The sequence below is a fragment of the Castor canadensis genome, chromosome 1 (genome assembly GCF_047511655.1).
Source record: "Castor canadensis chromosome 1, mCasCan1.hap1v2, whole genome shotgun sequence".
In the NCBI taxonomy this organism is placed as follows: Eukaryota; Metazoa; Chordata; class Mammalia; order Rodentia; family Castoridae; genus Castor; species Castor canadensis.
In genome coordinates, this window is record NC_133386.1 from 130,446,598 (window position 1) to 130,470,505 (window position 23,908).

The following is a 23,908-nucleotide window of genomic DNA, read 5'->3' on the forward strand; positions in this document are numbered from 1 at the left end:
CCAGCTCACCAAAGGGTTTTTAATTGGAATAACTCAGGTAGCAATTGTGAACACTGCAACAATTGAGAGGGTGGTTTGGAAGGAGGAGACTCAACAGGGAGAACAGTTAAAAGTCTGATGTTGCAAAGGGATCTTTGCTCTTAGATGGCTCACCCGGAGTAAATGACTCAGTAGCTAGCACAGTCCGTGGTGGAGCTGGATGTAATTAGAAGTAAAAGATCGCATCTACCGGGAAGGAGGTAGTTCTTTTTCTTCCTCTCCTTTTGGTACACTTGAAGGTTTTGACAGTACTAGGGATTGAGCCACATGCTCAGTCCAGAGTTCTTTATAACTTACCAAATCTAAATGTGCATCCAAAACCTTTTTGTTTTCAAGCTTAGATTTTACAATCAAATTATGTTTTGGAGATTAGTAAAACTATTATATGCCTGATTGCAAATTGAGCGGCAGTATGAATATAAGCAGATGGTTACTGGGCAAAATAAAATGAATTCTTATTCATTGGAGTGCCACTTGTAAAAAGTGAAATTATGTCAGAGAAAGTGCTTTAGAAATAAGGAGATGTACAAAAATGCAAGTTTTTTTTTATTGTGACTGCAATAAATAGGCTAATAATTCAGCTATGTGCAGCCCCAGTAGTGATTGGCAGGTACGGCAGGGTGAGCCACTCATCTCTCAGAGTTCAACTTAGTTCTAGAAGATGAAAGGGAAGGAGTAGAGCAAATAAGAGGGTGGGAGAGAAGGATCAGCCTGTTAGCTCTTGCATGCTATGTGCTTTCCATTCATCCTGTTTGATCTTCGTAACCTTGTGAAGTAGATGCAGTATCCACATCTTATAGAGGAGGGAATTTAGGCTTCAGTGGTGAATAGTTTGCCTGAGGTCACCTTGTAGATGACTGCCAAGAGGAGGGATGGAAGCTTTGGTCATGTACTAGTACCTTTGCTCTTTTTTACTGTTGCACACTAGACAGGTAACTGTTCAGTCCCTCACGAACCATTGGTCACCACCCTGAGCTGGTAAGAGAATAAGGGAGTTGAGAACAGCAACAAACATCCTAAAGTTGAGCCAGTAACTGGAGTTCACAAGCTGGTGCTCAGAGGAGGTGGGGAAAGACACAAGTAGCCTTCCTCAGGTGCAGGTCTAGGCTTTCTGGTTTCAGGGCCAATGAATTGCTGTGAGTCCTCATCACAGAGTCTACCTTCTCTTGGTGTAGTGATCTGTGGAGTACAGAAAAGTTTAAAAAGCCAAATGAGTATAAATACAAACAACTGAAGTACTGTCACATGTCTACTGAAGTAGAAAGAGCAATGAGAAAAAAATGTTGACATTGCTGTTGGAAAACTGGCAGCATTTCAGATCCAAGAAATCAGACTATCAGAGCTGGGATCACTCGGCTGATTTCTCCTCTACATTTCATTAATGGAAACTGAGAAGCGGAAAGGTAAAATACATTGTCTAGGACCATACAGAGGACAATGGCAGAGCTAAGATCAGAGCCCAGTTTTTTAAACTTCTGCTGTGCCATACTGCCTCCATGAGTGAAAATCAGGTTAGGCTATGTTAAGAGTATTATGGTATAGAATTGCTCTGAAAGGGCAAGGAATGGGAATTCTACTCCCTTGGCCACCCCTAAGTCCCACCTCTAGCCTAGGCTGCAGAATTTTTTTTTCATTTTTCTTTTATTATTCATATGTGCATACAAGGCTTGGTTCATTTCTCCCCCCTGCCCCCACCCCCTCCCTTACCACCCACTCTGCCCCCTCCCTCTCCCCCCCCTCAATACCCAGCAGAAACTATTTTGCCCTTATCTCTAATTTTGTTGTAGAGAGAGTATAAGCAATAATAGGAAGGAACAAGGGTTTTTGCTGGTTGAGATAAGGATAGCTATACAGGGCATTGACTCACATTGATTTCCTGTGCGTGGGTGTTACCTTCTAGGTTAATTCTTTTTGATCTAACCTTTTCTCTAGTACCTGTTCCCCTTTTCCTATTGGCCTCAGTTGCTTTAAGGTATCTTAGGCTGCAGAATTTTAAGGCTCTCAGAAACAAAATCCATCAGTGGAAGAAAAGAATGAGACTAAAGTTAGGCCAAGGTTCTGCCATTTACTGAGTACCTCGGAGCTAGTTTTACTTCTCAGGCCCTATGGTTTTTTTCATCTGTAAAAGGTGATGATAAGGGCTGAAGAAGTGACTCAAGAGGTAGAGCGCCTGCCTAGTAAGTGTAAAGCCCTGAGTTCAAACTCCAGTGCCACCAAAAAAAAAGTAATGACTCATTAAATTGTAATCTGCAAATTATTGAAACACTATTCAAATACTAGTTGTTGTCATGCTGGTGGCTCATACCTGTAATCTTAGCTGAACGGGAAGATCAGGGTTCAAAGCCAACCCAGGTAAATAGTTTGTAGGACCCTATCTTGAAAGTACTCAACACAAAAAAGGGCTGGTGGAATGACTCAAGTGTCAGGCACTCTGCAAATCCCTGAGTTCAGACCCCAGTACTACCAATAAAAAACAAAAATACCAATTGTTATTTTTATTACTATAGTAATAGTCATGAAGGAACTGAACCCAGCCCCAAAGCACATCAGTGGTGGTAGCAGGACCTGACCTGAGAGTTCAGCTCCCCTGAGGCTCCCTGGCTATTGACCAAGTCTAGTTCAATTCTTTGGAAGGCAGCCCAGGAAACCTCAAGGGGAGAGGGAAATGGGGTTGAAGTTGACAGTTTGGATTCTAGGTGGAGAAAGTAGCTGGAGCAGAGTTTTACTACAGGCTCTGGGGGGAGAGAAGGCATTTGTGTTTATTCCCCACCATGCCAGAGTGGCAGAGAGTTGGTAAGACAGAAAGAACACTCAGCTCAAAGGTAGAGCCAGTCTTGCTGTTTTATTCTTTCTTGTTTTTTGTTTTACTTTGTTTTTTGAGACAAGGTCTCAATATGTAGCCTAGGCTGGCCTTGAACTCACAATCATCCCACCTCACCCTCCTGGATGCTGGGATTATTGATGTGAAGCACTACAACTCAATCTAGTCTTGCTTTTATCCTCTTACTGTGTGACTTTGGGTAAGTCACTTCACCTCTCTGGTTTTAATTTCCTTATTAATAAATGGGGCGACAAATCTTGTCCTACCACCTTTGCCACCACTTGCTTGTGTAGCTTGCTCGTCATTCACACTTCACAACCCCAGCCCTTCTGTGTGGTTGTACCGTCTCAGACTCCAACACATGTGCAAATACGTACAACAGGGTTTCCCAGTGGGCAGGCCTCACCCTAGTGCTCCTGGAGCAAGTCAAGTGTCAAGCTCGTGGTCCCTCAGCTTTCTGTTTGGTTGCAACCTGGGATGATCAGAGCAATTCTGCCAATTGCAGGAGTGCTGTGAACAGCCTCACCTTTGTACCTCATGTTCTATGACTTAAAAAAGTGCTGGAAAGACTACCACACACACATAGAATTCACAACGCACACGTAAGTAAATACACCTCCTTGGTTAAGTGCTTTCATTTGCAAAATGGAAGTAATGAAATATCTTTGGCAACTGAGCATGGTGCCTGTAATCCTGGCACTCTGGAGACTGAGGCAAGAGGATCATGAGTTCAAAGCCAACCTGGACTATATAGCAAGACCCTGTCTCAAATAAACAGCCAGGTGCCAGTGGTTCACACCTATCCTAGCACTCTGGAGGCAGAGATCAGGAGGATCACAGTTCAAAGCCAGCCCAAGCAAATAGTTCTTGAGACTCTATCTCAAAAATACCCAATACAAAATAGGGCTGGCGGCTCAAGTGGTAGAGCACCTACTTAGCAAGTTTGAGGCCCTGAGTTCAAATCCCAGTGCCACCAAAAGCAAATAAATAAATAAATAAATAAATAAGAGAGGCAGGGCTGGGGCTCAAGTGACAAAGCCCCTGCCTAGTAAGTAAGGCTCTAAGTTCAAAATCCCAGTACAGAAAAGCAAAACAAAAATGTCATCTTTGTAAGATTATTGTGAGGATTGAGTGAGATAATTCTGTGTCAAGCATTTGGAGGCTGTGCTGTCACTTACGTGCTCAAAGGGAAGGTACTAATACATGACATCAGAGTTCTTAAGATTTGTGGATGGTTTATCCCCAAGAATTATATGTACAGTTATGTGGCTATATGCCTGAACTCTGGGAAGAGTTCATAGCTTTACTCAGATTCTTAAAGAAGTCAAGAAAGAGAAATCACATATTTACATGCATTCATATACTTACTTGTAAGTACACACATGCACAAACACGTATGTGCCCATAAGTGCTCACCAGCCTCCTTCCCTTGTCTCCAAAGAGGCTCATTGCCATTACTCACCAATACTGGATCAGAAGGCTTATTAGGCTTGGGCCCTCCTAGGTGATGGTTCTAATACCCTGATATGAGAGTGGCTCTGACTGAGACCAAGCTGTCTCCCTCCCACTAGGTTGTACCACCACTCCCTCTCCTCCCCTGGAATGCCCCTCCAAGGACTCTGACCCACTAGCATGGCCACCATTACCTGCCCTAGAGTCCAAAGGCTACAAGACCTGTCCAGTCATTTCCTGGTATTTCCTCGTCACCTCCCGGGCTTTCAGGGTAAGGTGGGTAAGGATGTGATGGAGGCTGGAGAAGTGCAGGTGGAACTGGGCTTCCAGGTCCAGCTCCGATATCCTCTCTTCCTGAGCCTCCTCCCTCTCTACAGCTTCGTTCTCAGCCTCAATGGCTTTGCCACTTGCCACCTTGGCCTGCCACTCTTCCCTCGGCAGCAACCCATGATCCACTTCCACACGGATGGTCTTGAGCATGATAAAGTAGCTGTAGAGATCAGAGGCCCCCTCGTGGGCCTGGCCCTCACGCTCACTCAGTTGCACGTCCCGCAGAAGGCTAGGGATCATCACCATCTGCTCCATGTCGTGCACCACAGCTGAGTACCGGTCCATGACGGTCAGCAGGCAGTTCTTGGGGTAGCGCTTGGTTAACACCTGCATGTTTGTCTTCTCTTACACTGTGTCCAGCAGACTGCCCCAGCACTATTTCTAGGCTTTAGAGCCGATGGCAGATTGACAAGGTGCCAGGGCCCAGCTGCTGGGTCAACACAGCTGTGTTTTAAGCCAATCCCAGGGTTTGGGACTCAACGTCTGCATCAGGTGATCCATCTGTCCAGGGACAGAGCAGCCAGCTTCTGTTTGTCATTTCAGCTCTGCATGATTACCTCTGCAAGAGCCCAGCTTGCAGAGCCAGTTAGAGGAAAGATTTTTCCCTTTGGCAACTGGTGCACTTGACAGTAGGGCAATCAATAATTCTTTCAGGTCACCTGCGGTCAGACTGCCTCTTTGCTGCCTGCTGAGGGCCTCTTAATGCACACAGATCACTTCTGCAACATGGGTGCCTCGCTGTGAAATGAACAAGGAAAGAATGTCCTGAAATGAAACAGCTTGTTGTGGGGCAAGGAGAACTGAAGTTGGGGCCAGAAGTCCAGTGGGAAGGGGTTAGGCCACATGCAGGTCCTAACTTGTCTTCCTTATAGGCAGTGCTTTTCAACACCGTTCTTTATGACAAAGCTCTAGCAAGATGCATTACCCCTATATTACACCAGTCAGTCAGCAGGATTAAGAATTTGCATAAACTTGCTTCCTAAATGGAGTGGAAAGAGTAATTTTTCAAACTTAATATGTTATGCTAAAGAATTTAACTTTAGGGGCTGGGCATGTAGCTCAGTGGTGGGATGCTTGCCTAACACACTTCTAATGCTCTAACACTGGGGGAAAGAAATCTTCACGTTTGCTCCTTAAGAAAATGGGGCTTCCCTTGTGTTCGGATATCCAGGATCTCTGAACAGTGGATACAGCCAGAGACCCTAAGCTGGACTCTGTCATTTGGGTTCTAGTGCTACCCACAGACCCACTTGTGGTGCACACAACCAGGCTTCAAGCCTCCAGCATCCATACAGTAAACGTATGGATGGAAATAAACGCAAAGGTTTGGAAATCTCTGCAGGGACTGCCTTTCCAACCCTGATTGTGTAAGTCCTTCTGAATCCATGTCCAGGTCCCTCAGGGCATTAACTCTCTGCCTTGTTCTTGTGATTTTAACCCAGGTCCAGGGTCACCAACTCAGAACTGGCAAGCATGGTGTTCTGTTGCAGTCAGGCTGGGAGAGCTGACTCCTCTATGGGGGACAGGCCAGGAGTGCCCCAGGAGCAGCTGCCTTCACCTCTTTGGCCCAGTGACTTCCCTTGCCCCACCTGTAAAACTGAGAGAGCTGTTCAGACCTCCCTGCCTCGATTCTGGGGGCTCCTCTCAAGCACAGAGCCCCGTGCCTTGCTGCTTTATTCTGCCTTTGTATGAGCATTTTAATCCCATCTGAGGCCAGTCTATGCCCAGACATGGTCCTGGGCTTCAGCCAGAGGGAATGAGTGAATAAACAAGTGTGCTGGTGAAGAAGGGAGAGAGTGAGTGAATTAGCAATTGGGTGATTAAATGTATGCATGATGAGTGCAGAACATATGAGGAGGCTGGGGAAGGAGCGAGAGGGGCTACATGACCAGGGTCACCCAGCCAGCAGACTATAGACAGACATGTATCAAATTAGAAGACAGATGGGAAGCTCTAAGAGATAGGCTGGACTCAGGCAAATTCTAGGAATGGAGGGAGGAGGGAGGCACAGGATCTTTTCAGGGGTTACTGTGTTGTTCCTGCTCTCAAAGATGCCACATGTGGTCCAGCTAGGCCATTGTAGGTGGGAAATCCCAGCAAAGGAGAGAAGTAGAGGAAGCCAGACTAGACTTTAAGCTTCATTTAACTTCCCAAGTCTTCCTTCCCATTACTGCATCAGGAAACTGAGGGTGAGTGAGGTGCCTCCTGGAATGGCTCCACCCTAAATGCCCCAAGCTGGACAAACTGAACTGGCCCCAGAGGGACTGGGGTCAAAGCCCTTAAAGGCTGGGCTAAGAACACCATGTGAAAGTGGCGCGAGGGGAAGATGATCAAGTGATGCCTTCTGCTGCCAGACCCCAAGTAACCTTGGCTAGGCCTGAGCCCAGGCAGCTGTGGAGGGCATGCAGACCACGGTCAGGACTAGCTCTCCAGGTTTTTTTTTTTGGTTTTTTTCTTGCAGTACCGGGAATTGAACTCAGTGCCTCACACTTGCTAGGCAAGGGCTTTACCACTTGAACCACATCCCCAGTCCTTTTTGCTTTTTTAGTTTGTTTTTTCAGGTAATCTCTTGCTTTTGCCTGGACCAGGCTCACACGGTGATCCTCCTAGCTATAGCTCCTGAATAGCTGAAGCCACAGATGTGAACCCCCACACCCAGCTTGCTTTTGAGATAGGGTCTCAACTTCTCAGGGCTGTGCTTGGACAGAGATCCTCCTAGCTCCACCTCCTTGAGAAGGCTGGATTATAGGCTTGTGCCACCACATCCAGCTTGTTTTGTATTGTTTTTGATTTGTTTGCTTCTTTGTTTTGAGAGGGTCTCACTATATGCCTAGACTAGCCTTGAACTCACTATGCAGCCTTGGGTGGCCTCGAACTTACGAGCTTCCTGCCTCAGCTGCTTGAGTCTCAAGATTACAGGCATGTATCACTGCACCTGGCCTAAGCTTTCCAGTTTAAAAATAATTTTTACACACACAAGTCACCTGATACCTATGGGCCTCAGGTTATTCTGCTGGGGTTTTTTTTTTTTTATAATGTGCTCCAGGCTGGGGAAGCTCATGTACTGAGAACCTACTACATGTCAGTTCTGTGCTGAGCCTAGTATATAACAGGTGATGAGATATCACGAGACACGAGGTGATGAGATCCAGGCACATGGTCTTGAGGAACATACACACAGATAAATATGATAATGTCACATCGTGATGTGCACTAGGGACGAAAATCAGGTAACAAGCTAGAGTCTTGCTAGTCAAAGTGTGACCTGCAGAGCAGCAGCACCTAGTCACCTGGAGCTCACCAGAACTGCCGTATCAGGCCTTGCCCAGCCTAACCCCAGACACAGTTCTTATGCCAGGAAAGAAGACACAGCTGGACTGGACCTGAAGCCTCTCCACGTCTGGAAGATCTGTCCTCCAGGCTGAAGGAACAAGTGCTACCCATCATAAAGCCGTCTCCTTAAAGGGACACACCTGACTCACTACCTGACCTTAAGTAAGTCACTCAGCTCTGTAGGCCTCAATCTGTACCTGGAAAGTGGAGGGACTGGACTAAATGAGAAACACAGTTCCTCTGAATGGAGGATTTGGAGGTATCAAGGGTCAAGGGACCAACCAACGAAGAAGATTTTATTGAGGGAGTGGTCAGGACCCTTCTCTAGAGTCCTCAGGTCACACAAGAGGCCCTGACCTTTTCTGCTTAGTCAGGAATACGGGGTTTTGCTGTTCAGAGAATGCTCTGCCAGCTGTACTGTCACAGGCTCCATGTAAAAGCTGAACAGAGTGGACCCAGGAAGCTGGCAGGTCCTCCCGTCCAGCCTCACTCCCGACTTCCCCTCTGTCCCACACTCTCCCAGTTCAGGGAAACTCAGTACTTTCTCAGTTCATGCAATGAGCTCCAGGCTTCTAGGCTTGCTGAGCAAGAGGGGCTGACGTGTATGTCCACAAATTGCTCCTCGTCAGCCAGTCACAAGCGTCAGGATGGTCATAGGATGGCAACAAGAGTGTGGCGATCTGGCAACACAGCCCCTACAATTCACTGTTGAGAAAACTGAGACTTCAATCTATATTTCCAGCCACTTCCTCCACTGGGAAGAGGACGTCTCCTCCCATATAAGTCACTTTCTGTAGGACCTAATATCTGAAATTTTTGTGATCAGACAAGACTTGTCACTCACCAAAAACATGTTTGTTTTGACCCTAGCTGGGAGCTCTTGGCAGGCAAGCCCCAGGTCGTGACTCTCCTGTCTGCCCCAGCACCTCAGGAGCTCAGGACTGTTTCCTTACTTGCTGACCAAAAGAATAAATGAATGGTAAGTGTGGGTCTATCTTCCCTCCCTCAGTTCCCCAGATGTTTCTTCACTTCCTCCTCTACTGTTTTCATTGACACACTTTTACCTGGATCCTCCCAGGGAAGGGTGGCTGAAGGGCACTCAGTGAGGAGGCTATGCTGCCAGCCCAGGACCCCAGGGAGTTCAGCTGCTTCATTCTCCATGCTCAGTCCCTGACAGAAGTGCTCCAAGAGTCACCCTCACTGGAGACAGCTCTAGTCTGCCCCTAGTCTGGAGTCTTGGTCAGAGTCCAGGAGAGTGGAGAATCCCTCCCCACTCTGGACAAGTGCTGGGAGGGGTCTTTGCTGGGGCTGGAGGAGACGCCAGTCAAGCTTTGAGGGTGTGGTGGTGCACATCTGTAATCCCAGCATGGGGGAGACTGAGACAGGGGAAGAGTTCAAGGCCAGCCTGGGCTACATAGTGAGACCCTACCTCAAAAATAAAAAGGAAGAAAAGGAAAAGATTCATGAACTTATACACAAAGCTCAGCCAACAGACCGCATTCTTCCAGACCTTCTCCAGCTCCCTGGAGCTGCCCCCAGCTGTCCCTTGGGGCCTTCATCCCCTTTCCAGGCATGCGTTCATAGGGCCAAGCTCCAGTTCTGGCTTCTCCATGATTCCTCCCTTCACATCAATCTTGCAGCACCAGAAGGACCCTCTCCCCCCTCACTCAAATATCTTTAATGGCTTCTTGTATTAGTTTTGTAAGGCTGCTGTAATAAATTACCACAAATCTAGTGGCTTAAAGCTACAATAATTTATTATCTTTCAGTCCTGGATGTCTGAAGTCCAAAATGGACCTCCCTGAACAAAAAAAATCAAGGAGTCAGCTGGAATATGTTCCTTTCTGGAGGCTCTAGGGGAAAAATGCATTTCCTTGCCTTTTCCAGCTTCAGAGGCTGCCTGCATTCCTTGGTTTGTGACACTTCCTCCATCTTCAAAGCCAGGAATGCCTGCCTCTTTCCCACCGCCTCCCAACCTCTCTCTGGTTCTCCCTCTTTACTTACATTGAACACAGCTGGATCACTCAAGATACTCTTCCTGCCAACTGTCTTTCATGATTAGCCATTTTAGTTCCATTTGCAAATTTGCTTCCCTTTCGCCATGAAACTCAACATTTTCACAGGTCCCAAAGTTTAGGATGTGGACATCCTAAACATGTGCCTACTATACTTTTCATCTGTCTCTTTCTCTCTCTCTCTCTCTCTCTCTCTCTCTCTCTCTCTCTCTCTCTCTCTCTCTCTCTCTCCCCCCCCTCCCTCTGTCTCTCTCCCCCGCCTTTTCCTCCATCCATATATATGTGAAAACTTACACATAAATACATACCATATACTTTATGCTATATGGAGTGTCTGTATACACTACACACCATGAGCGATATACAGGATATAGTATATACAATAAAGGATTTTTTTGGTGGTTCTTAGGCAATTTAGGACCTAGTGCTTGCTAGGCAGGCGCTCTATCACTTGAGCCACTCCACCAGTCCTGTATTTTGTTTTTAACACAGGGTCTCCCTAACTTTGTCCGGGCTGGTCTCCAAACGAGATCCTCCTGCCTCTGTCTCCACGGTAGCTTGCGCCAAAAACCCGGCTCTAATAATTTTAATACATTAAAGTACTTATTAAAAACAAGGAGGGGAGCTGAGCATGGTGATACACATCTGTAATCCCAGCACTCCAGGGGCAGAGTCAGGAGGATTGAGAGTTCCGAGGCCGGCCTAGGGTACAGACCAAGACCCTGCCCCCACCCCACCCCCAAAAAAAAGAAGCCAGAAAGAAAACCAAAAAAGAAAAGTGGGAAGAGTTTCCAGGCAGAAATACCAGCCTGAGGCTGGAGATGTCGGTTAGTCGTGGAGTGCTTGCCTAGCACCCCCAATGCCCTAGCACAGCAACGAAAGGAAAAAAAAAAAAGTCTCCAGAAATCTCTGCCTTATCTGCCTAAGCCAAAGTTCAAAGGCACAAAACAACGGTGACACTGAGGAGCCCGCACTCTTCCACACGTCACAGTAGCTCTTCCAAATCCTCGCTCCCCCTCTTCCTACCTCGGCCCCGGTGGCTGACGTTCCCGACCAGATCTGCCCCCTCCCACTGTCACATTGAATCTCACGCAGTGGCAAGGGTCTTGTCTGATCTTCCATTCACCACCACGTGCCCACCCCAAAGGTCCGCGCGGGGCCGAGCGCCTGCGGCTGCGGCTCCGGCCTGCAGAGGGCGCTGCCGGGCAGGCGCAGGCCCAGCCCCAGGGCTCCGCCCGCGCCGCGGCTGCGCAGCTCGGCCAGGTGGCGGGGATGGACCGTGGCCAGCGTGGACCCCGCAGCCCGCGGGACACGCGCTTTGCCAGGCTCGGCTCATCCGCCTGCTCCCGACCTTCTCCCCCTCCGCGCCTGCTGCCACTTCCCGGCTGCCTCGGACTCCCTCAGGCTGTGACCGGGGCAGTGTGTGTGTTGCGGGGGGGGGGGGGGCTGTCAGTCTAGACTCAGAGTCCCCTGGGCGTGGCAGATTTCCAAGGCCACTTTGGTGCGCTCTTAGGAAACCCACCACTTCACTTGGCCCTAGTACCCTAAAAAAGGGGGGGTGTCTTCCTGCACACTGCTTACAGCCCCCCAGCTTTTGCATCCCTCCTCACACCTCTAGCCTCATTCTGATGGGGTCCTCTTAAGACCTTGCTGTGGGGGTCTACAAGTGGCCCAGGACGCACCCAGCAGGAGGAACAGCCCCGTCCCCAGTTCCTCCCTGTCCCCACCGAGCAGACAGACAGCCTGCTACCTCCTACTCCTCCACTTCTCAGATGCTAGACCCCAGAGCTCCACCTCCAAGGTTCCACTCCTGAAAGGTTCTCTTAAAACCTCTTTTGGCTGGTTTTCTACCCCCTGGTCAGATGTGGCTTGTGGGGACAGCCCAAGACAGCTTTGGCAGTTCTCCAAAGAAATGTCCCCTCCGGGTTCCTGGGGATTTCAGCTTTGTCAAGAGGTAGGGAGGAGCTGGGTTTTAACTCTGACTTCCCTCCTTGGGAGTACTACACTTGTCACCCAGCCTCACTTTAGGGGTAGCAAGCAACTCTGGTGTTATTTCTGTCCTTGGGGCCTAAGCTAGAGTTTTGAGGCAACTGGAAATTCTTTGTTTCCATCTTGTTAGTTTCTGAGGTACGTTAAAATAAGGAAAGGTGACAAGGAATACCTCTACCAGGAATCAAGGAAGAAACACTTTATTAAGGTGTCCTCTCGAAAGCAAAACATATTTGCTATTAATGCTAACTCTTCAGAGCAAAACACTACATCAGCACATCAGTACTTAATAGGCAGGATAGACCAGGGAAATTGAGGCATGGAAAACAGTAGCGGAATTTACAAATAAGCATTGTACTAATGAGTAGCTGATTACAAATATAGACACTGTTTTCTTTGCTTTAAGCCTTACACTCCATCTAACAAGCTGCAACATTTAGTCAAAAGAAAAAAGGGAAAAAGAGCAGCCCTCTCCCCTGACATTGCCCACTTGCCCAAAAGTAATTATCAAGAATTTCTTAAAGGCCAGATCCCAGTGGCTTAATATTCAGGAGGATTGAGATTTGAAGCCAGCCTGGGCTAACAGTTCTGTGAGACCCTATCTCGAAAAACCCATCAGAAAAACAAAGCAGGGGCTGATGGAGTGGCTCAAAGTGTAGGCCCTGAGTCCCAGTACTGCAAAAAAAAAAAAAAAAAAAAAAAAAAAAAAAATATATATATATATATATATATATATGTATGTTAAAGACACTTATCCTGGGAAATAACTTGGGAAAATGACTCTTCTGGGCTTAAAAAGTGTATAAAGAAAAATACTTATCACAAGTTTTGACACCTTTCCTGAAGTGAACATCAGGCAGGACCCATCCTTTGTTTAAAGGGATGTTCAAACATCTACATTGTCATGACCCAACCTTTGAACCTTTAGGCTCAATTGATAAGACAGTATAACAACAAAAGCAGCTAATTATACCAGGTGTCAGAACAAAGGAGAGCACTTTTCCTAAGGTAAATTTGAGCTAAACCCCCACCCCAGTTTTTCACCACAAATACCCCGGATGTTAGTGCACTCGCTGCACCAAGTCTGGAATGTAAACTATCTATCTTTCCTTTGTTTTGCTTTACTAAAAAACTTCTTGGTCTCTACCTCAGTGTGTCCTGAAATTCTTTTTTGGGAGGGGACAACATCAAGAACTGGGTACCCAAAGGCCAGGCAGAGGCCTCCTCCCTTTTGGAGACTTCCTCCCTGGAGTGTCACAGGTTCCAGTAACATTAAGAGAAATATTTATTTGTTATTTATTTATTTATGAGTCTGGAGTTTGAATTCAGGGCTTTGCATTTGCAAAGCAGATGCTCTATCACTTGAGCCACACCTCCAGTCCATTTTACTCTGGTTATTTTGGAGATGGGGCCTCACGAACCATTTGCCTGGACTGGCCTGGAACTTTGATCCTCCCAATCTCAGCCTCCCAAGTGGCTAGGATTACAGGCGTGAGCCACTGGCGCCCAGCAAGCTAGTTTTCATTTTGCTTTCTTCCTTTAACAAATAGCAATGCATTGTTAGGTTGTGAGCACACAAACATTGTTTTTTCATCTTTTAGCATCTCTGAACTGTAACCTGCCAAGTAAGCAAATTGTAAAGAAAAACACCCACCTAAAGACAATGACTGAGGCAATTCCTGGCTGTATTTTTCCAACATACATATATCCCTGATGTTAGATCTCAGTGCCCCACTTCTTGGGCGGGCCAGCACCCATGTCTGGGGTATGTATTATCCTTATTTTTTCACTAATAAACTTTCTTGATCACCTCAGCATGTTCTTTAATTTTTTGTGACATCACAAACCTTTGACCCCCAAATTGAGGAGCCTCCCACACACACACTCCCCAGCCCCAGGACACCTTGGCTCACCTGATGACACTTAAGGAAACTTTCACATTGTTTTCTAAATTCTAAAGAGAGGCACCTGTAACACTCATGACTGACAGAAAAGTATTGTGTTTGTCTGGAAAGAAAATATAGACACTGGCCCCAGGAGGTCTGGATCCACTTTCTAAGAAAGAGAGAAAGACCACACTCAGTATGAGAGTTTCCTACGTGTTGTCTCTCTGTAATCTGAGGTGTCCCAAAAAAGTCTGTCACGCTCTCTGACCACCCACCTCTCCAAGATGGTGATTTGAGACAGAAAAGTCCCCTCTATTCTCCTCAGGGTTGGCCTTGAATAAATGTCGCCAGAGAGGGGTGACACTGGGCATTGTCCAGTGCCCGGTGTAGGGGAACTTGAATGCATTGGTGAAAAGAATTTCAAGATGGTTCACAAAGTAGAAGGTGGGCAAAGATTTTATTAGGCAAATAAGGTAAAGCATCAAAAAAAGCAGTCCAAGAGAGAAATGAGCGCCAAGCAGAGTGGGGTGTAGGCAGAGAGATGCAGTTTATAACTTTCCCGCTGGAGCTATTTGTACTAGCTAAAGCAGGTTAGGGCGTCTCTCATGAACAGTAAGTGACTTTTTTGTGCTAGGCACCTGGTGACTTTTAATCATTTTGTTGTTGCAATGTTTTGACATAATCACCCAAGCATGTTTGGGTCTGGAGTGATCTTACTAATCAAAGGGTCATGTGACATGGGTATCTGTTTCTTGTAACTCTTAGGGACATTCTTCTGATCAAAAGAATTGCTGTAGGAGACATTCTTAGTTCCTGGGGTGCATTATACATTTGGGACAAGGCCAGAGAAATTCATTGTTTTGTATATTATGCTTAATGGGGAAATGGGGAGGGACAGTTGGAGAGTGCTGGAAAAAGCAAGTCATGTATTTTGTTTGCTTTTCTTTCTTTCTTTCCTCTTTTTTTTTTTTTTTTGGTGGTGGTACTGGAGGTTGAACTCAAGACTTCACACTTGCTAGGTAGGCATTCAACTCCTTGAGTCACCCCGCCAGTCCTTTTTGGCTTTAGTTATTTTTCAGATAGAGTCTTGAGTTTTTGCCAGCCTGGGACTGGCCTTGGACCTTGATCCTCCTACCTATGACTGGGATTACAGATATGAGCTACCATACCCATCCTTGTGTGCTTTTCTTAAAGATTATTTCACATAATGTTTAATCTTGCAGACTACCAATTTTTCAGTCCTAGCTTTTCATTCTGGCTGGATTTAACTCCCCTCCCATCTGTCCCTAAACTAGCCTGCCTCATTAAATCTTTCCTTCCACTAATTTCTTCTTCTTTTTTTTTTTTTCTTGTGGTACTGGGGCTTGAACTCAGGGCCTACACCTTGAGCCACTCGACCAGCCCTTTTTTTGTGATGGGTTTTTCAAGATAGGGTCTCATGAACTATTTGCCTGGACTGGCTTTGAACCATGATCCTCCTGATCTCTGCTTCCTGAGTAGCTAGGATTGCATTAATTTCTCTCTCCTGGTTTTTTGCTAGAGCGGCAAGCAGTAGCAAACTTAGATTCTGGTAACAAAAGGACCAAGAATCTTCCTTTCCCTGCCTGCTCAGCAAATCCCACCTCTAGTGAAAAACCACTGATAAGAGGTGATTAATTTCTCCCTGCCTTTTCCTGGTACACACACACACACACACACACACACACGAGTTCTATAATTCTTACCATACATGTTGATCTCACTTTCCGTTTTCACTTACTGGTCTATTTTGGGGGTCATTTCATGTTAGTGTACATTATCCTAACTTGGAATGTGTGTGTGTTTGTTTAAAACTTAAATTTGCGATTACAGCTATTTTAAGGGCTGTCATAGGGGCTTAAGTGGTAGAGTGCCTGCTTAGCAAGACCCTGAGTTCAAACCCCAGTACCTTCCCCCCAAAAAACTATTTTAAGTATACACTTTAGTGACATTAACTACATCAGAATATTGTGCAACTGTTACAGCTATCTATTTTCCAAAACTTTTTCATCATCCCAGAAACTCTGCACCCAAGCCAGGAGTGTGGTGATGCACACTTCTGTTCCCAGCACACTCCAGAGGCAGAGAGATCGATTATCTGGGGGTGACCTTGGGTACCTTGCGAAAGAGAGAGAGAGAGAGAGAAGGAATGAAGGAAAGAAAGAAAGAAGGAAAGAGAGAAAGTAGTTCAAGTGGTAGAGCACCTGCCTAGCAAGTGTGAGGCTGAGCTCAAACCCCAGTACCACCAAAAAAAAGAGGGAAAAAGGAAAAGAAAGAAACTTTGTACCCATTAAACACTCTTCCATCTTCATAGCCCCTGGGATTTGTAATCTACTTTCTGCCTCTAGAATGCCTTACTCTTTTTTTGGTGGTACTGGGGTTTGATCTCAAGGCCTCAGGCTTGCTAGGCAGGCACTCACTTGAACTACTCCATAACCCTTTCTTATGTTGAACATCTTCAAAATAGGGTCTGGCAAACTATTTGCAGGGCTGGCTTTGAACGGGGATCCTCCTAAATTCTGCCTCCTGAATAGCTAAGATTTTTTGATGGATGAACAGTATTTACATTAAGAGATGTCATTGTCACCGGGCACCGGTGGCTCATGCCTGTAATCCTAGCTACTCTGGAGGCAGAGATCAGGAGGATCGAAGTTCCAAGCCAGCCTGGGCAAATAGTTCTAGAGATCCTATCTCGAAAAACCCTTCACAAAAATAGGGCTGGTGGAGTGGCTCAAGATGAAGACCCTGAGTCCGAGCCCCAGTACCACAAAAAAAGAAAGAGAGAGAGAGAGAGTCATCATCTATTTAACCATTCTCTACTTGCCAACACTGCCAATGCTGAGTTTGCCCCCCTTGCATAATAATACAAACAATGCTGCAACACACAGTGTGCGCCCTACAGAGCACACACAGGGATGGTTTGGTAGAAGAGTCTCAGGAGTTGGGCTGCAAGGACATAAGGTGTGAGCACCTCAAAGTGTAATGGACTTCTACAGTTACCTTCACAGTGAACTGTAGTTACTGTCACAGTTACCTTCAACGCGAACATTGCTGGCCCTCATCCAGATACTCTGGTTTAGTGGGGATGCCTGGGGCCTAGCATCTGGGTTTTTAAGGCACTCTCACCTGAACATTGTGATGCAAGACCACACATTGGGAAACGTGGTAGTGGGGGTGCACCTGCTATATTCCTGGGTCCCTGACATCCAGTCCTGAGTCTGCCCAGGCAGAGTGAGTTTTCTCCCTGCAGCGACATCATAAACTCCAGTATCCCTTTCTGCACCCCACTGCCAAGGCTGCCTTGGTGTGTCAACAGGCACAGTCTGCTGGTCCCTAGGGTGACAAAGCCTGGATGGGAAGCTTGATAGGTTGTGTTCTCCCAATCCTAACAGACCAGACTGCCTGAGTCACCCTGGTTTCCCAGGCAGCTCCCAGATTCTGTGATCTGTCTTATCTCCCTGGTGAAATAATGACTCACACAGGAGTATTGGGTGGAAGAGGAAAGGCATAGAAAAGAGACAGAAACAAAGCTGGATTCCAGGGAGAAAACATTGAAAGGAGAAGGAAAAGTAGAAGAGAGGAAGCAAGAGCAGAGACACACGAGAGAAAAGAGCCAGAGAGAAAGGCCAGAGGTAAAGGGAGGAGAGATACAGAAGGAAAGTGAAGAAAAGGAAAATAGAGAAGACAAGAGGGAAAAGAGAACAGGGAACAGGAAGTGAGATGAATTCCTTAGGCAGTACTTTAGAGCAGCCCAGAAAAAATGTTTCTCTTTTAGAACCCAGGAGACCAGCAGATAGCTGGCTTGTCCTTGGGTGCTGGCAATCAGCTATCTTGGGCTTCAGACCTGCGTGCTGCCCCCAGGTCAGACTTTGAACATGGGGCAAAAACATAAACAGGAGCCCCCACACCCTGTATCTCCAGATGGTGTCACCACCTTCCTAGTAGTTTGACAACAAGGAATAAAATCCTTAAAAAAGTACATACTACTCTCATAGTGCCAGGTGCCAGTGACTCACTCCTCTATCCTAGCTATTGGGAAGGCAGAGATCAGTAGGATTGCAATTCGAGGTCAACCTGAGCAAATAGTTCATGAGGCCCTATCTCAACAATAACCAACACAAAAAAGGCCTGGTGGAGTGGCTCAAGTGGTAGAGTGCCTGCCTAGCTAGTGTGAGGCCCTGACTTCAAACCCAGTACCACCAAAGAAAGAAAGTAATGGTTATTGCAATGCTGTTTACAATAGAGAGAAAAAAGAGAAACAGAGGGATGATCTAACCAATGTACAATGTAACCCTATTTGGAATTGTTACAATGAATCTCCCCTGTACAACAAATATATCCTAATAAAAAAATAAAAAAGAGACAGAAAGAAAGGAAAGAAGAAAGAAATGAGATGTGGCTTAATAGATTTGTGACATATTCATACAACACATTCTATGTAGCTATTAGAAATATTGGTACAAGCCTGGGGATGTAGAGCACTTGTCCAGTGTGCACAAGGCCCTGGGTTCAATTCCCCATACTGGGGGAAAGAATTGGCACAAAGTCAAGCACGGTGGTAGAGGCTGTCAACATAAAACACAGTTCTTGCTCCAAAGGAAACAAGAGACAGTTTATTCTAGGCCAAATATGAGTGACCATGGCCCAGGAGCATGGATTCAGGTAACCCTGACATGTTCTACTTATGGAAGAGGTTACATGAACCTGTTTTTATAGTTACACAACAAATGAATGTCATAAATCATGAATGCATTTACTAAATACATAACTGTTACAGGCTGTTATGGGAGAGTAAGGAAATCCCTTCTCCAGGTTTCAGATGTTATCTGTTATGACACTCTTAGTTAGTGAACACTAAGTTTAACAACACATTCCAAAAGTTTTACCTAAAAAGAAAAAAAACAAAAGAAAAGTATCACCTACTAGTCACAAAGAAATTAGGTCAGTCACAGAGGTTGGTGGTAATAGCTATTAAGGTGACTAAAGGTTGTTCTCCACTTCAGTCTATTGAAACTGTATTCTTTTCCTAATAAACTTTACTAACACTTTCACTACAAAAGGGGGTAGTGGGGGTGGTGGCTCATGTCTGTAGACAAGCTACTCAGGAGGAAGAGATCAGGAGGATCTTGATTCAAAGCCAGCCAGGGCAAATAGTTCTGTGAGACCCTATCTAAAAAAAAGCCTTCACCAAAAAGGGCTGGTAGAGTGGCTCAAGGCATAGTTCCTGAGTTCAAACCCCAGTATGGCAAAAAAAAAAAAAAAGTGTGGGAGGGGGCTAAAGATAGCCCAAGATAATTTTGGCTCTCAAATTGCAACATCCCATCTCTCCACAATCATGAAGTCAATCAGCCTGCAGGATTTTCAACACAGATACAGCTTTTTTTTTTTGGAGGTATTGGGGATTGAACCCAGGGCCTCACAGCATGTCAGACAAGTGCTACCACTTGAGTCACGCCCCCAGCCCTTTTGTTAAAATTTTGTTTTTGAGATAAGGTCTCACTGCCTTTGCCTGGGCTGGCCTTGAATCCTCCATCCTCATGCCTCCACCTTCTGAGTAGTTGGGATTGCACGTGTGGCTTCTTCAGAGAACTTCAGTTCTTAGCACCTATCATCCCAATACTTGGGAGATGGAGGCAGGAGGATCTTGAGTTGGAGGCCCAGCCTGGGCTAGAGAACTTGCCTCAACAAAATCAAAACAAAACCAGAGCCAGGTGCCAGTGGCTCACATCTGTAATCCTAGCTACTCAGGAGGCAAAGATCAGGAGGATGGTGGTTGGAATCCAGCCCAGGGAAATAGTTTGAGAGACCCTATCTCGAAAAAACCCTTCACAAAAAAAATGGGGCTTGTGGAATGGCTCGAGGTGTAGGCCCTGATTTCAACGCCCCCCCCCCAAAAAATATATTTGTGTGTATATATATATATAAAAAAAAGGCTAGGGACATAGCTCAAGTGGTAGAGTGCTTGCCTCTCATGCTCAAGACCCAGGGTTCAATCCCCAGTACCAGCAAAAAAAAAAAAAAAGTGAACCACACAGCACACAGAAAGTGGGTGTGGCAAGGGTGTTTGCCCCAATCATATCTGATCTTCATGAAAATGAAGGACTGTGTTTGCACCAATCGCAGGGCTTCTGCTGGGCCACTAGAGGAAGTGCTTCACCTCCATTTTTGATGAAAAATGGCTGGAGGGTCATTTGGGTTTCACTGAGACTTGTGTTGCTTTTAGTGCTGCGTTCCAACACATGGAGCATGCGTTCAGCAGTGGTTGTAGAGCAACTCTGAAGCTCTGGAGTATCCTCAGAGTGACCGTAAAGGGACCAAAAGGGCTGAAGCATAACTTCCTCATGTGTCCATGGAGCATTCAAAGCTGCCAGGCTGGTATGAGGGCAGTCCAGCTGGCTGCTTGGCTCATGAGCATTTGAGCAAGGCAGTGGGGGGAGCAAAGAAGGCCTAACATCTATCAACCAGGAGTCAAATCACCCTAGTCCCCTGCATCAGCTTATTGACAAGGAAAATAAATATTAGAAGGAGTGCTTATGCTGGTGTGATGCCTCATGCCTATCATCTTGGTACTTGGGAGGCAGCAATAGGAGGACTGCAGTTCCAGACCAGCCTGGGGAAAAAAGTTAGAAAGACCCTACCTCAAAAAACAAGCCAGGGCTGGGTGCTGGTGGCTCACACCTGTAATCCTAGCTACTCAGGAGGCAGTGATCAGGAGGATTGAGGTTCAAAGCCAGCCCAGGCAAATAGTTCTATTTTGAAAAAATCCTTTGCAAAAAAGAACTGGTAGTGTAGGACCTGAGTTCAAGACCCAGTACCACAAAAAAAAAAAAAAAAAAAAAGCTCGACCAGGCACTGGTGGCTCACATCTGTAATCCTAGCAACTCAGGAGGCAGCCATCAGGAGGATCGTGGTTCAAGGCCAGCCTGGGCAACAAAATTGAGACCCTATCTTGAAAATACTGAATATAAAAAAGGGCTGTTGGAGTGGCTAAAGTGGTAGAGCTCCTGCCTAGTAAGCATGAGGCCCTAAGTTCAAACCCCAGTACCACAAAAAGAAAAAAGAAAAAAAAAAATCCTAGGTGTTTTTGGAATCCCAGATAGTTGGGAGGTGGAGGTAGGAGAATCACAGTCAGAGGCCACCCCTGGCAAAAGCACAAGACCCCAGCTGAAAAATAAAACAGGACTAGAGGTATGGCTCAAGTGGTAGAGGTCCTGAGTTCAAACTCCAGTACTGCCAAAAAAAACCAGAGGGCGTGGTGTGCTTACAATAAAGGCTTGTCATTAACAGTGATTTAACATGTTCTAACAATGCTTCAGTGCCTCAGGAAGAGGTGGGCCCCTTTAATCTGTGTCAAGTGGAGTCTTCCCTGGAGAGCACATCTTTTTCCTGGAAATGGACTCAGACTCAACTTCCTGGGAGCAGCACCTGCATTTTTTTCAGACAGATACATTGTTTCTCTGTAAGTCATTCACATGAGCTGATGAAAGGATGAGGGGTTCTACAAAGGCCTCTCTTTAGAGTTTAGAACAGCAGGTGAAAGGGATGGAGTAGGAAAAGATTAGGGAAAAGACTGGGAAGGGAAGGGTCAAAGTAATTCTGTTGAACACATCTTCCCTAGAGACCAGTTATGTGAGAACTCCTCTCCAGGAGCCTGGGGAGGATGAGCTGGCCCAAGTCCCAGATATGTGGTGCTCTTTAGAGGGACACTGGCCAGTTGGGGAACAGTAAGTAGTCTCCACACGACTCTGGACACCCACAGGTTAGCCCCTGTAACATGGTTTGAAAAAGAGTGTCTGAGAGCTGAGTACCTGTGGTTCATGCCTGTAATCCTAGGTACTCGGGAGGCTGAGATTGGGAGGATCGTGTTTTGAGGCCAGCCCAGGCAAACAGTTCTTGAGACCCCCACCTCCAAAACAACCAAAGGTATGGCTCAAGTGGTAGAGTGCCTGCTTTGTAAGTGTGAAGCCCTGTGTTCAAACCCCAGACCCATAAAAAAAAGAGTCTGGGGAGGATGAGGGGGAGTATCTAAGAAGTGTCCACTCTGACTGGGCCAGAGAGAGGCCTTGGGGACTCCCTGTGAGAGAGGAGAAAGAACAGGGCACCCAAAGACTCTGGAGACTTCAGGACTGGTGCCCATATTGGTGTCTTGTCCTGCATTTGCTGGTCAGGATTCAGTCACAAGCCCTTAGATGAGAAGGACCTCAAGGTGTGCTGGAGTGGTGAGGGACAAAGGGTGGCAAGGAGATGGGCCTCCCACTATCTCCACTCCTATTCAACATAGTACTGGAATTCCTAGCCAGAGCCATTAGGCAAGAAGAAGGAATAAAAGGAATACAAATAGGTAAAGAAACTGTCAAAATATCCCTATTTGCAGATGACATGATCCTATACCTTAAAGACCCAAAAAACTCTACTCAGAAGCTCCTAGACACCATCAATAGCTATAGCAAGGTAGCAGGATATAAAATCAACATAGAAAAATCATTAGCATTTCTATACACTAACAATGAGCAAACGGAAAAAGAATGTATGAAAACAATTCCATTTACAATAGCCTCAAACAAAATCAAATACCTAGGTGTAAACCTAACAAAAGATGTGAAAGACCTCTACAAGGAAAACTATACACTTCTGAAGAAAGAGATTGAGGAAGACTATAGAAAGTGGAGAGATCTCCCATGCTCATGGATTGGTAGAATCAACATAGTAAAAATGTCGATACTCCCAAAAGTAATCTACATGTTTAATGCAATTCCCATCAAAATTCCAATGACATTCATTAAAGAGATTGAAAAATCTACTGTTAAATTTATATGGAAACACAAGAGGCCACGAATAGCCAAGGCAATACTCAGTCAAAAGAACAATGCAGGAGGTATCACAGTACCTGACTTCAAACTATATTACAAAGCAATAACAATAAAAACAGCATGGTACTGGCACAAAAACAGGCATGAAGACCAGTGGAACAGAATAGAGGATCCAGATATGAAGCCACACAGCTATGAGCAACTTATCTTTGACAAAGGAGCTAAAAATATACGATGGAGAAATAGCAGTCTCTTCAACAAAAACTGCTGGGAAAACTGGTTAGCAGTCTGCAAAAAACTGAAACTAGATCCATGTATATCACCCTATACCAAGATTAACTCAAAATGGATCAAGGATCTTAATATCAGACCCCAAACTCTTAAATTGATACAAGAAAGAGTAGGAAATACTCTGGAGTTAGTAGGTATAGGTAAGAACTTTCTCAATGAAACCCCAGCAGCACAGCAACTAAGAGATAGCATAGATAAATGGGACCTCATAAAACTAAAAAGCTCTGTTCATCAAAAGAAATGGTCTCTAAACTGAAGAGAACACCCACAGAGTGGGAGAAAATATTTGCCAATTATACATCAGACAAAGGACTGATAACCAGAATATACAGGGAACTTAAAAAACTAAATTCTCCCAAAACTAATGAACCAATAAAGAAATGGGCATGTGAACTAAACAGAACTTTCTCAAAAGAAGAAATTCAAATGGTCAGAAAACACATGAAAAAATGCTCACCATCTCTAGCAATAAAGGAAATGCAAATTAAAACCACACTAAGATTCCACCTCACCCCTGTTAGAATAGCCATCATCAGCAACACCACCAACAACAGGTGTTGGCGAGGATGCGGGGAAAAAGGAACCCTCTTACACTGTTGGTGGGAATGTAGACTAGTACAACCACTCTGGAAAAAAATTTGGAGGCTACTTAAAAAGCTGGACATCGATCTACCATTTGATCCAGCAATACCACTCTTGGGGATATACCCAAAAGACTGTTACTCCAGAGGCACCTGCACATCCATGTTTATTGCGGCACTATTCACAATAGCCAAGTTATGGAAACAGCCAAGATGCCCCACCACTGACGAATGGATTAAGAAAATGTGGTATCTATACACAATGGAATTTTATGCAGCCATGAAGAAGAACAAAATGTTATCATTCGCTGGTAAATGGATGGAATTGGAGAACATCATTCTG

At 45.7% G+C, this 23,908-nt stretch overlaps 1 protein-coding gene across 1 annotated transcript; it reads right to left on the bottom strand.

The window, feature by feature from the left end:
- Positions 1–568: 568 nt before the first annotated feature.
- On the bottom strand, positions 569–5,100 carry Thrsp (thyroid hormone responsive). Its single transcript, XM_020159831.2, has 2 exons — positions 4,507–5,100; positions 569–1,218 (listed from the first exon to the last, which is right to left on the bottom strand). The coding sequence occupies exon 1, from the start codon at positions 4,973–4,975 to the stop codon at positions 4,526–4,528; it is 450 nt and encodes a 149-aa protein (XP_020015420.1). The 5' UTR covers positions 4,976–5,100; the 3' UTR covers positions 569–1,218; positions 4,507–4,525.
- Between the last annotated feature and the right edge of the window lie 18,808 nt (positions 5,101–23,908).